General features: G+C 40.8%; 1 protein-coding gene across 3 annotated transcripts in view; it reads right to left on the minus strand.

Moving 5' to 3' along the window:
* Positions 1–13625, minus strand: part of CDK12 (cyclin dependent kinase 12) — a 75754-nt gene that overhangs the window by 19463 nt on the left and 42666 nt on the right. The window contains exon 14 of one of the 3 annotated variants that reach the window (XM_044002338.1): positions 7676–11583. The exons of 1 other annotated variant lie outside the window; for it this stretch is intronic. In XM_044002338.1, coding sequence (XP_043858273.1) covers positions 10898–11583 — 686 coding nt within the window. In that variant the 3' untranslated portion in view covers positions 7676–10897. Of the gene's footprint in view, positions 1–7675; positions 11611–13625 lie in introns of those variants that run through there. One more of the 3 variants, XM_044002337.1, reaches the window with a different exon arrangement.

A 13625-nucleotide genomic window follows, 5' to 3' on the forward strand; every position in this document is an offset into this window, starting at 1 on the left:
TACCCTTCAGAGGTGTGTGTTTAGGGAATGAGACAATGACCCAGCCCTGTACCCTGTCAGAGGAGGAGAGAAAGACAGGAGCCACTTGGCTTCCTATAAATTGTTCTGTCCTTCCTCACAGCTGCAATCAGGAGCTAAGGGCTCCCGCAGGCCTTGTTCGGATCTGCTTCGGGCAAAGGAGAGTTTTTGAAACAGAGAGGACTTGGCTGCAGCCCCGTTTCAGCTGCCGGTGGGGTTGGCTAATGGGCTCGTTCAGCAAGACCCCCGCCCGATACACTAAAGAGTCCCCTGCTGGTCCCCTCCCCATTCCCAACCCAATTAATAAACAAGCCCCCCCTCTACTTTTATGGCTGTGGGAGCAAAAAAGATGGAAATACAAACGACCCCAAGGGAGGGACAGAGAGAGGCCTTCCAAGCATTGAGTAAGAATGTGCTGTATCCATAGACAGATGCTGTCACAGGCTGGATACACCCTACTTTCAAAGCTCTAAGGGGGAAAGAAAGAATTGGCAAAACTTCACATTTTTCTTTCCCACACCCAGGACAAATTGACCCAAACCTGCCAGGCATACTTCCAATAAACCAGGTTATTGGGATAAGGATAGAAAGGTTACCACTGCTTCTTCCTTTCTCTCACTTTCCCCCATCTCAAAGAGAACGACAATTCACTCAGCAGGATTTCAAATGAGTCTTATTGTCCTCAGTTGGAGGGCTGAAGCAAAAAAAGGGATTATAGATTTAGAGTTGGAAAGAACGGATCAAGTTAGCCCAACTCCTTCATTTACATATGAAGGGAACTAAAGTCCAGAATAAGAAAGCCCAAGATGACGCAGGTATGGAGAGAGCCAGGTATCAGAACCTAGTTCTTTTAGTCTTGAGATCCAAGGTTCTTTGCCACTACACTTTGCTTACCTTGAGTCTCACACTACATATGTCCCCCAGTACTGACAATGGTCCTGTCTTACAGGTAGGTTTATATACTAATGCCCCTTTCCCCTAAAAATCAAAACATAACCACTTCCCAATTCCCATATGATCATATAATAAATTTCTGAGCTTCATAACATTGGAGTTAATCACCTTCATTTTTCTCATTAAAAGTATCATTAAGTCTTTCTTAGGTTTTCCTCTGATCCTGTCCTTTAATCTCACCAGTCCAGTCCCTCATTAAATGACCTACCTCTCGGCTAGACAATTACAAGTTACTGAATCACCAATCCCTCTACATTTTAACTCATCCTACGAATAACTGGTAGAATAATCTTTCATAAACGCCCTTTTCATTATCATTCACCTACTCAAAAACATACAGAGCCCCTAAATTGTCAAGCAAACTCAATTTGAATTTGTAAGACTGACCTTCAAGGCTGCTCCACTAACTCACCTACCTCATTCCTCAGTATCATGTCTAATCACCTTAGTCTCATTACACAGGGCAGGATCATTCTCATTCACATGCCTTTGGTTGTGCCAGCCCAAGTATCTAGAAGGTTCTACTTCCTCTCAGCCACCCCAAATCACTCACTCCCCTTCTTCCAAATGCTTAAAACATGCTTGTCCTACCCTGCTCTCACTTCCCCAAAGTATCTTAATTTGTACTCATCAACATGTTTGCTGAGAGGCATTTTATCAGGGTTATGTCTTAGAGTTAGGAAGACGGGGTTTAAGTCCTGCCTTGGACTCATACTGGCTGTGAAAATAGGGTAACCACTCAGTATCCCAGGACACTCTCTAAGACTATAATTTACAGAAGTTACTGATCTATATCGGTGATGGGAGATTCATACCAGGAGTCCCCCCCCCCCCACTTAAATCATAGGCCTGATCCAAAAGCAAAAATATACATTTACTTATGAGTGTTTTTGATGTTGCTTTTTGTTGTTAAGGTTCTTGTCTCTGCCTCCTACCTCCCCCAAGAGGATTCAGGAGTTCCTTAAAAGCTAGGACCATCTCTGATTTCTCCCGAGGACTCTATCCAAATCTGTAGATATAAGGTACTCAATACTGTTGAATTATTGCTCCCCCATTGAAATTCTATAAAAAAGGCCAAGAACTAAGAGTCCAGATGAATTTTTAGTTCAATGCTCTTTCTACTCTATCATACTGCCTTTTCTTTCCCAAGGCAGCTGATTTCTTGCATCTGAGCTCACCACCTCAGGGGCTCTTGAAGGCCTGAGAATCCTTCCAAGGACTATGGGGAGAAAAAGAAGGCATAGCGTGCTAGTGTGTGTTCAGTGTGCATGTGGATGTAGATGTGTGCATGTGTGGGTGTTCTCAAAACAACCAGGGGCATACCCGTGTTGTGTCGCCTATCAGACTATTCCCCTCGCTAATCTGTCATAGGATGTAGTATTCAAAATCACTAATTCTGTTGCCTGACTTCAAAGTAAGATACAAAAAGGGGAAAGATGCTACCCACCTATAAGCCACACACCTCAACTTTCAAATAAGCCCAAAGGTATGTGAAGGTTCAGCCTCCCCACTTTGGCTAGGGAAGTGCTGAAATGACTATTCAGTTCCTTATACCCTCGATCCACTCTTGCATTCACAATCCATGACCTGAATCCCTAGAATCAAAATCACAATCCCAGAGCTTCATTTCCTGGATTTCAGGTAAACCTGTGCCCATTTTTAAAGGTCTCCAGAGATAGAGATCCCTCAACAACCCCTCATGAGGTTCGTCTTTCAGTGTCTACTACTGGTAAGGTCTATCCAATGTTGAATTGCACCCTCTCAAGGTTGGCCCTCTATAGTAATAAAAATGCACATCTTACCATCTTCCACAAAACTCCTTTTAAATTAATGGTTAAAGACAGTAAAAGGAATTGTGTTGTAGAAGGTGAGCTTCTCTTCCATCCTTTCTTCCTCTAGGTCAAACACCCTGATACCTTCAATCTTTCTTTCAGTATCTTGTCTTGTCTACTTTACTCTTCTCTACCCCTAATCCAGTATTCAGAGCTACACTGAAGAAGAGACAACCCACCGGAGATCGGTTAGGGTTAACTATTATTATTCTTCCTTCTTGTTCTTCAATAACTCACTTAGGATACATAAAGAGGGCTAAATCAAGGTCCTCATAGGAGTTATGTACCTGACCAAGGCTGGCCTTCTCTAACATTATTCCCTTAATCCTGAAAACCAGCTCTAGCATACTGGTCCTATGCTTCTAACCTCAGGGTGATAATTATTGGTCACTGAAATACAGTGTGTCTCTGGAAAGCAGGAGGTAACCTATAATCTATGAACTTTTAAGAAAAATCTTTGGATAACTATTTCAACATAATAGGGTTCCTTTGTAATCCTATGTATTTATTTTATGCATTTAAAATAGTATTTTAAGCAGGGTTTACCTCAAGGGGATCCAAGACACAAAAAATGTTAAGAACCTCTGCTTTGAAATGAATCATTTAGCTATTCTCAGTTCTCCTCTACTCTAGAGATACTTGGATATCCCAAATTCTTTTCTTTGTTCCATATTTCTTCCTCTTTCCTTCAACTTCTTTAGCTTCAATCCTCCTTTAGAACTTCTGTCACCTAGCAAGAATTAATGATTCTAGTACAGGGTTAGATTCGGGTGTTTCTGAAGTTGAAAGAGATCTGGACTTTTGAGTTCACACTTTCTCGTTCTCAACAGTTAGTTCTCCCTTCCACAGAACTAAAGACATTTACAATTGCTTTTTCTAGATCAAATGAAAGCTGAGGGGGAAAAAAAAATCTAAGCATCCACAGCAATGAGCCTCTTCTGCAGTTAATAATGAGTGACTGATTTTTGTCAAAGGCTACCCACATCATCATGGCCTCATCCTACTTTGCCTCATCAACCCCTTCAACTTCACTTCATTCCTCTAACCCCTCTTTGGTGTCAGATGCCAGGTTTATAGTCAGACTCTCAGGGTGTCTTATATGTTAATGCGGTACAAGAATCAACTCCTGGAAAGTGCTCATCACACTACTCTCTGACTTCAGGCCCACTCAGAAACCAAGGCCTTTTCACCCACCCTATCCTTAAATTAAGTCATGTTCTGATATTTTTATAGTCTCTCAAGAGATGGAGAGACAAGAAACCACTTCCTGACTCCCTGGGAAATGGTATGCTTTGGATACAAAGTCTCTGGTTTCTCCTAAACTACCAGGTAAGAAGGGAACTTAAGAAATCACTTTAACCATCCTCTTGCCTTCAAACCAAAGTCCACTTAAACCAATTCAGAGCAAGATTTCCAAAGAGAGGTTTTCCTCGATTCCAATGTCTTCACTATCCCGGGAAAGTTCTTTTTTGAGTTTTAACATAACTTTCCTATTCTGGGTCATGCCCATGTATTTTTTGCCTATCAGAATAAACTACAGCACAGCTCTGGGAATGACGGTCAGGGAAGATGAGAAAGCCCCATTAAGAGACAACCCACCCCAAGTGAACCCTACTTAGAAAGTAACTGTTCCGGGGACAGCTAGGTGGTACAGTGGATAAAGCACCAGTCCTGGATTGAGAATGACCTGAGTTCAAATCCACTGGATACTTACTAGCTGTGTGACCCTGGGCATGTCACTTAACCCTCACTGACTCACCAAAAAAAAAAAAACCCCCAAACCAAAAAGAAAGTAACTGTTCCCCCCAAACTAGCTTCTAACTTCTTTCCCCTTTTCGGCTCCAGAACATTATCTCTGAGGTGGGCATATGGGAGAAATCAAATGTCCAGGTACAGATGCAGATGCCCCAGGGATCAATCACCAGGACACTGGGATAGCCTCCACATGCCTTATCATGGACAGCAGTCCTCCCTCGTACTCCTCCCCTTCAGCCACAGTAAGATTTGTGTCCAACAGACACCATCTGCAGTTGAGCTTTGAAATGTCAATGGTAGAAGTAACAAGCCTCAGAGTTGGCTGGGGGCGATACAGGAAGACTACTCCCAACCCCTTCTTGCCCAGCTGGAGGGCACCCAGCAAACCAACTTATCTTTTCTTCTATTCTACCTCCTCACAAAAATAAAATAAAACTTCCTATACCCACCAGCAAAGCCAAAGTCCTTCTAAGATATCATGGTCTTATTTGGTTTCCTCTTCTCAATCCTGCAAACCATCCCACTCCAATGGCTGAAAACCTGTCTAATATCCTGTGGACAACTTTTCTAAGATACTGCTGTGCTCCTGTGGAGCCCCAGTGGCAATCTCTTTAGCCCTGGGTACCCAACCTCTGGCAAGCCTGAGGCACAGACTGGAAGGGCAGGGGTGGATACAAATATGTATATATTGTGTGATACAGTGTCAACTGTCACTCAGTGGCACACATACCAAAGGCTGCCTCTCCTTAGAAATATAGAACTTGGGGCAGCTAGGTGGCGTAGTGGATAGAGCACTGGCCCTGGAGTCAGGAGGACCTGAGTTGAAATCCAGCCTCGGATACTTAACACTTACTAGCTGTGTGACCCTGGGCAAGTCACTTAACCCCAATTGCCTCACTAAAAAAAAAAAATATATATATATATATATATATATATATAACTTAAGAGTTGAAAGAAACCTTTGAGATCATCTAGTTCAATTTGCTCATTTCTCAGATGAGGAAACTGAGGCCTAGAGAAATTAAGAGACTTGCTTAAGGTCATGAAGATCTTTAGTAGATCCAAAACCAGGCCAAATAACTCCAAAACCTTTGTTCTTTCCTATTTTCTATGCCATGTGCCTCCCTTGATTTGGAGTTAACTCATCTTATCTGGAGAATATTCCTATGGATATTAGCAACAGGGGAGAGGAGAAACCTGCACCTGGGACCAGCACCCAATTCTGATACTCCTAGTACCACTGCTGTCCTCTCTGCTCATCTCCACGATAAAAGCCTGAACAGAGGGGGCTCAGCCTCTCCTGGGGATGAGGCCAAAGCATTTCCTTACTCTCCAACCTACCCTAGGTTCTATAGAAAGACAATGAGGCCGGAAGAAAGAAATAAAGCAGAACCAAAAAAAGGTAAGGCTGTATGCTAGAATTTTTTTTTTTTTAACAAAGGACTCAGTTCATCCTCGATATCTTAGGCTGAGAAATTCCTCTGACTCCACTAGAGACAAATCCCTAAAATACAGGAAAAGCCTAAAGTTGTGGAAAATAAATGTCAAAGTGGCAGGGGAACTTGTGGAATTGAGTTGCAAGGTTTTATTATATAGAAAAATGAGGAATGGTCTTAGGAGTGGAAGTATTAGAGAAAGGATCATAAATTTAGAACTGGAAGGGACCTTAGAGGTCATTTGGTAGTCTCTTTTGATAGATGAGGAAACTAAGGCTGAGAGGTTTAGTTACTTGGAGTTGTTAAATACTGGACTAGAGTACTCAGTGTCAAAGACCAGAATTTTCTTACTATCAGTTAATGGGATCAGTGCTCCTTACTGTGGACAGGAGTGCCTTACTTTTCTTGCCCCAGCTTGCAACATAAACTGGCTGTCCAGAACTCCCTTTCCCTGGGGGTTGGCCATAAGAATAAGGCAGGATAGTATCAGCAAATATGCCCTCAAGAAATATCTAGTAAAGTGCCTCATTCTCCTGCTACAAACAATTCTGGATCAGGGGAAGACTGGGGTCATGGACAAAGAAGCTATGGGTCTTTAAGACTTGCAAGTTAAAAGGCAGCCTTGTACAAACTACAGGAAACATTAACTTTCCTGTTCTTTAGCTCCCATCTTCACTTTTTCTTGTGTCTACCTACCAGTTCTCCACTGGCCAACAAGGAATTGTCTTCATCCTAAGCTGCTCAAACTTTCTTATAACATCTTTCTTCCCGTTCTTTAGAATCTTATCTGTCTTTGTCATTAGATTCACAGGCTGGACGAACTTATTAGAAAGAACTTAAGGGGCAGCTAGGTGGCGCAGTGGATAGAGCACCGGCCCTGGAGTCAGGAGTACCTGAGTTCAAATCCAGCCTCAGACACTTGACACTTACTAGCTGTGTGACCCTGGGCAAGTCACTTAAACCCAATTGCCTCACTTAAAAAAAAAAAAGAAAGAACTTAACCCTTACTTAACCTTTTTTTGCTATGGGGAATGGGGCCAGATTTATTTCAGGGGATTATATACAAGCTTTCACACAGTGAAAGTCATTGACTTGCTTCCTGGACTTGCCAACTAGGAGAAATGAACAATACAGCAACTGTTCATACCTAATCTCTCAGATGGAGACATCACAGGAACTGGAGGTGTTTGGCTTGAGACCTATGCTATTCCTTCACTTTAAAGGGTTTCCTACTTTATTTTCCTTTAGTTGCAGCTGAGCTCAAACCCACTTACCTCTCCTGCATGGAGGAGTCAGGGTACATGAAGCTCAGCTTTTGTGGTTTGGCAGTGCTACAATTTGCATAATCATTTATTTGCATAACCTTGCATGAGTTATGTTTCAACTGTGTTCTTCACAGACTTCAGTTCTCTTTAAAATTACATCTCAATTCCAAATTTCCCCAACTCCCTATTCTCATTCCCAAATTCTCAAACACCATTTACCTCTGCTTTACCCCTTAAGTGGAGAACACCCAATTCTGTAGTTTCAAGCCTACAGTGCACTAGATTGAGAATACCTGATTTCAAATTAAAAAATGACCTTTACATATCACACCTGATTAGAAGCTACAGAAGAAGGAAATGCAATGGAGCAAAAGTGGTACAGTAACAAGGAAATATTTAATTTTCCAATCTCCACTTTCCATTTTTATAAACTGAAAGGAAAAAATTTAATATATTACAAAATATCTGTACATAGACAAAGGTACACCCGGGGGGGGGGCAGGGAAAGGGGAAGGAACAAAAAATGAGAGGGGAGGGGGATATGGTGTCAGAAACCCAACTCAAAGAATAAAGTGGTCACTGACACTTCTCTGCTATAGCAATCTGTCAAAACCTGTTAACCATTTCAGCACTGTAACTTTATATGTATATTACATATATATACACACACACATATATATGTATACACATATATATTTATATATATATGGAGGGGATGTTTAAGGTGGAAGCAGCCTAATGAGAGACCTATTCAACTTGGTGCTAACTGTCCTGTTTTAAGCACATATAATTTCCCTCATTTAAAAAAATCATTTTTCCTATGGATAGAGCAACTTGAGAAAACTGGGTCAAATTTTCCCAAAATGACAAAAATTATTCTGGTCAAAACAGTTTTACCTCCCATCCCTTATTTATGAAATGGAATAAAATTTCTCATCTGCTCAAAATAATGTTTAATATGTTTCTCTTCTTCATGGTACAATAATTAAAAAAAAACAACTCCATTCCCCATTTGTAATGGGGTTAAACTATGTTTTGTAATTTTTCTTTTAACAGCAAAAATGAAATTCTGTCGCTTTTGTTTCCACCACATTTAAATATAGTTGAACAATTCATAGTTATTTTTTCCTCCATTGAATCCAAGGTATTTAAGGGATTTTTTTCCCCCTTGAAAAATTAAAAAATCCCCAATGCCTGTTTTTCTTTTTTAAAGTTTAGACAATGAATGGAGTGGAGGGAAATCACACATACATACACACATGCTAACACACCTGTCCCCTTACCTCAGAAGGGGTACAGGTCACAACAGGAAATAAGCACATTGCTTAGGATATTTGGCATAATTTTTTTTTAAATGGCAATGGTGGGGGTGAGGAAAAATACACACCAAAAAACTGTGATAGATGACAGTTGACAACCAAAATACAATGAAAATGTAGAGAGAATTTTATTCAGACTGGGTGGGGCAACCAATTCTATTTCATTTCAGATACTTGTGAAAGTATCCCAAGCTCAAGTTCTTTATCAAAGGCAGAGCGGATTGAAGCTAAGTGCCTCAAATTCAGATAATAACCCCAAATATAAAGGCCCACAAATGAGGACTCCAAAGTCAACAGACTAAGAAGCTCAAGTGATTTTTAATGCAGGTCATCAACACTCTGTTGATGAGGCTAGCTAATTCAGCAGGCTATGTAGGTACTAAAAGTTCAGGGCCAGAATAGTTTAGGAGATTCTCTTTCCAATCAGTGTTGTGTCACCATGGGCAAAAACCAGACCAAATCCCAAAATAAAATAAACACACACACACCAGAACTCTGCCATTTGCAATAAAGGGAAAAACAATAAGCGTTAAGTATGTCTTTGGAGGTTTCTTCTTTCTTTGAAAAAAAAAATAGTGTATTTTTCTCTCAAGGTACTGCTTTCATATTCTTTCATTTGAATTCTGCAAATCCTCCTCCAGACTGCTAAAACCAACAGCCAATGTTTGCCTTTATTCATAAAAGGGGTCTAACTTTTTAGAAATCATATATAATCTATGCAGATAAGGACTTGTGTGAATGTATGTACCTTTCTGAAACACTACGCATGCTGGTCCTCATATCTGTCCTTCAATATGAAGTGCATACAGGTAAATGCCTTCACATGTATCCCTCTTCTTCCCCTGCTTCAGAACATTTCCCTTTTTGAATTCTTGTGATAAGGCAAGGTTCTAACCAGGCAATCAAAATACAACCTGCTTTATCAAAACTAAAATAAACATGAAATTTCTCTGGGGGAACCTTCAAAAAAGATTAGCAGGGCATAGGTACTGGTATGTGTACATAGCAAATATGATTCCTTCCCCCCAGTTCCTTAATTTTAAACTTAATAACAATAATAAAGTACCATCTCCAGGAAAAACACCCATTCTACACTAAATTTACATGTCTTTTTACTTGTCTGTTCCCCCCTCCTTTTTTTTTTTTTTAACTCTGACAATATTTCAATGCTCTGTGGGAACCAGAAAGATCTTTAAATACTTTCTGACATCAAAAATATATATGTGTAAACAGTACACTAACTGCTATATCTTTAGCTAAGTACAGAGGCACTGTCTGTAACCCCAGTCCAGCAGCAATATCCAGGGCTGTCCCCATTTACAAACCAAAAACTCCGGTATGTAGCACCTTCCCCACTTGAGTAGGGTTTTATGAACAATTTTTAAACCTTTTTTTGGAATTGAAGAGTTACAGAGAACAATGTTGGGGTTTCAATTTCCTTTCCTTTATTTCAAAAAAGTTAAAGAATCATCCTGGGCTCTTGAGCTTCTAAAAGGTTCAATTTTCCCCACACATGTCTTGAAAGGTTTAAAAAAAAAAAAAGAAAAAAAAAGGCCCTTCCAAAATGGGGCAAAAAAGGAAGGGAGGAAAAAAGTCCACGTTTGCCCAAGACAATCACATTCTGCAATCTGCTTCAGATGCAGGGAGAGAAGGCATACATGGAACAAACTTCGGGGACAGGAAACTTATCAGAAAAAGAGAGATGTGTCTAGCAGCTTAACAGAAAAAGAGATTCAGTTAAAAGCAAAAAGTTGGGGTGGCAGATGGGAGGGTGCATTTTCTTAAACCAGCCAATGCATTCTCAGTTTTGCTCAATGCAGAAGGCTGAATTTTCTGAACTTTATTTTTTAAAACTATAAAACAGAAGACTGGGGGGTTGGGGTGGTGGTGGAAAGGGGGAATCAAGAGGTAGAAGGGTGGAGGGAACAAAAACAAAAGAGCCTCCTCTCTGATTTTTGCCTCAGAGCTGTAACTATTTTTTCTCCTTCCTGTCCAAGTAGGGCAGGTTCTGAGCTGCTAAAACAGTTTCCAATTTAATGACCCTCCCCAAACCCTTTCACCAGCATCTGCCAGCTAGGGCTGAAGTTGTTCATGCTCTGGCCCAAGCCCAGTGAAGGGGGTCTGGCTAGCAAAATGCCCACATCAGTACTATGTAGAACTCCCGCTAGCAGCAACTGAGCAAGAAATAAGACAAACAGCTTTGTAGTAGCCAAATGCAGATGATTACCTCAATCTGGCAAACGATTTCATTAAAAGGTTCAGAGGAGAGAAAGAAGGGATGGAAAGGGAAGGAGTCTTTCAGGAAACCAGTCTCTTGGTTAATAAGGAACTCCTCTCCCTCTTCCCCCTCTTGGTGGGACTCTCCCAGACCCCCGATAGAGCTTTCCATAAGCAGTAGCCTGTGCTTGGGCTCCCCAGTTAAGGCTGGCTCCTGAACCACTGGCCCCAGTGGCCCCTGGCCCAAGTTCCCCATAGTTTTGCAATTTGGCCTCTGTATGGACCACTGTATTGTTGCTTCCCTCGGCTTTCAGGAATGGCTGCCCGACCACTGAATGTAATGCTAAGGGGACCCTGGCAAATCGGAGGTCCTGGTCCCCTGGGAACTGCACTGACCCTGTGCCCTGGTAACTGCTCGATTCCCCAAGATGGCTCACAGAGCCTGAGAAAGTCCTGCTCTTCGCCAGGGTCTGGGCCAAAGGTTCTGACAAGGCTGGGCCTGAATTGCGCTCATCAGTGTCAGTAGCACTGAACCCTGTTTCAGGCCCCTCAGTGCCTCCATAAGTCCTGCTTGGATGGGGTCTGGTAGAATATTCCATAGGTCTCAATGCCTGGTGCTCATGAGGCAGGTGGCCAGAAGGTTCCGTTTCAGGCTGGGACAAAAGCTGCAGTAGAGCGGCCGTCATAGCTGGGTTCAACTCTTGGGGGGCGCTGGAAAGATCGCCTTCAACCAGAGGGGGTGGAGGTGGCGGCGGTGGAGGTCCAGGGGGTTCAGGGGGTCTCTTCTCTGGTGGAAGAATGTGAGGAGGACATGCTGTGGAAGGGTTACTTCTTTTAAACACCATCTTTAAAATCACGTGATTATATACACACACGTACACGCATACACACATATACACCCACACACCTATACAAGCAACCCAGAAGTGGAAAAAAAATCAACTCTTGGGATTAGAAAAATGAAACTTGTATGGAAAATAATTTAAAAAGAGAATTAAAACAGTCACATGCTATATCTACAGACTGGCATAAATGATTAAACTCCAAGGCATTTTTCTGGTTCTCCTTTGGGAGCAGACCCCTTCCCCCACCTTTTTTTTCCTCAAGGGACCATTCTTCTAACTTGTGGGCCCTTGATAGCCCAATTTAAGCTGTTGGATCAAATGTTAATTTTTTTTTAAAGCAAGAATAGAAATAGGGAGAGAAAACACATTTCATTTTCAAACCTAAGGAAGATTCTTTTATACAGAAAAGTCTGATGATACAATATTAACCTGAAATAGATCTTAAGAGTGCACAGGATAGATATCTTGAACTAGCAAACCTTTTATTTTTGTAGGAAATCCATACCTGTATCCCCAACTTAAGTCATTTTCACATTTCAAAGGAATGGGATATTCTAAAGATTTATTGTCCCACTCCCATTCAGCATTTAATTTCATGACAAAACGATACTGTCCATTTTTAATGGCAAGTTACAAAGAATCACCTTCTGTTTCCCTACCTGCACCACTTTTTCTACTGTAAGCACAATCTGATAGTGCCAAAATGCAGTGCCATGTGCCCACTGGGCTCTTGAAAAAAATTTATTTATCACAATAATGATGAATGCTAAATGTTTACAGAAGAGATGAATTAATACCATAGGTTTGTAGCTCTAAATATCATTGTTTTCCTCAGATTAGTCCCCAGTTAGCCCAGTTTGCTTGGCCACAGCAACTAATATCTGATAATGAATTTCTTTGGACCCAGTGTGGGGTGATGTAAAATATCTTTAGTTGGTGGACACTAAAAGTACTGCGAGTAGTAAAGTTGCTATGGTCAGAATAGGGAATTGGAATTCTGGTAGCCACCATGCTGAAGAGAAAGGTTTAATGCTTTGTAATGGTGTATCTTTCAAATGACCAAATGTTCCTTTCTGTAACCACTTAAAGCATACGTATGGATTCCTGTACAATCAACTCTTGATTATCTGAACTACTAGAGGACAGCAGTTGCACAGATACACCAAAAATTTTTTATTTGGCTTCAGAATACATCATGGGTTGTATTTATATTTGGCAAGGCTACTATTAAAATAAATCTGAATTCCCTGAGCACACATGTGAAAGCACTTAAAAAAATTGAAAACACTATCTATACAATCTATGCAAGGTTGGGTTGGGCAAATGGAAGGAGTAGAATTATCATAGTGCTTAAATGCCAGGCACAGAGCAGGCACTTTATAAATACTTGATGACTGGCTGGTTGACTGCTAGGTGGCAGGGATTAAAACAGTAAAATACCCCCCCCCCAATCTAGACATGGAGAAGCCACAAATTAAAAAGTATACACCTAGATAACTGAGGGCTGATAACACCTATGTACATAAATTTCAGAGGTTTTCCCATCAATCCGATATCTATCCATCTATGAAAGTCCACAGTGCCAGTTATAAACATTTTTTGGACCATATATATTAAAAATCAGATATTTTAACCCAAGGGGCAAACTATTTTGAAAACTTCTAACTGTAAAGGAAGGCAAAACTAAATTTATATTCTCTCAGTTGTACCTCTTCACAATTAAATTTTATCTTTCATGCAAATGACCCAGTTATCTTACAATAATACTATTTTTTGAGATTAAACACTTTTTTCTGTTTTTCATGGGTATGATGGGAAGAAAACACTCTACTGGGAAGCAGCAATGTGGCTGGACTGTAAATAATTATTAGTAAGGTTAATAAGGTTCCTTGAAAGAATCAGAAATAAAGATAACATTTTTACACAGTACACTATTACATACATGGCTAAAGAATTTGAGGGGATGATAGCACTGTCAATTCTT

The sequence above is a fragment of the Dromiciops gliroides genome, chromosome 4, assembly GCF_019393635.1.
Source record: "Dromiciops gliroides isolate mDroGli1 chromosome 4, mDroGli1.pri, whole genome shotgun sequence".
NCBI lineage: Eukaryota > Metazoa > Chordata > Mammalia > Microbiotheria > Microbiotheriidae > Dromiciops > Dromiciops gliroides.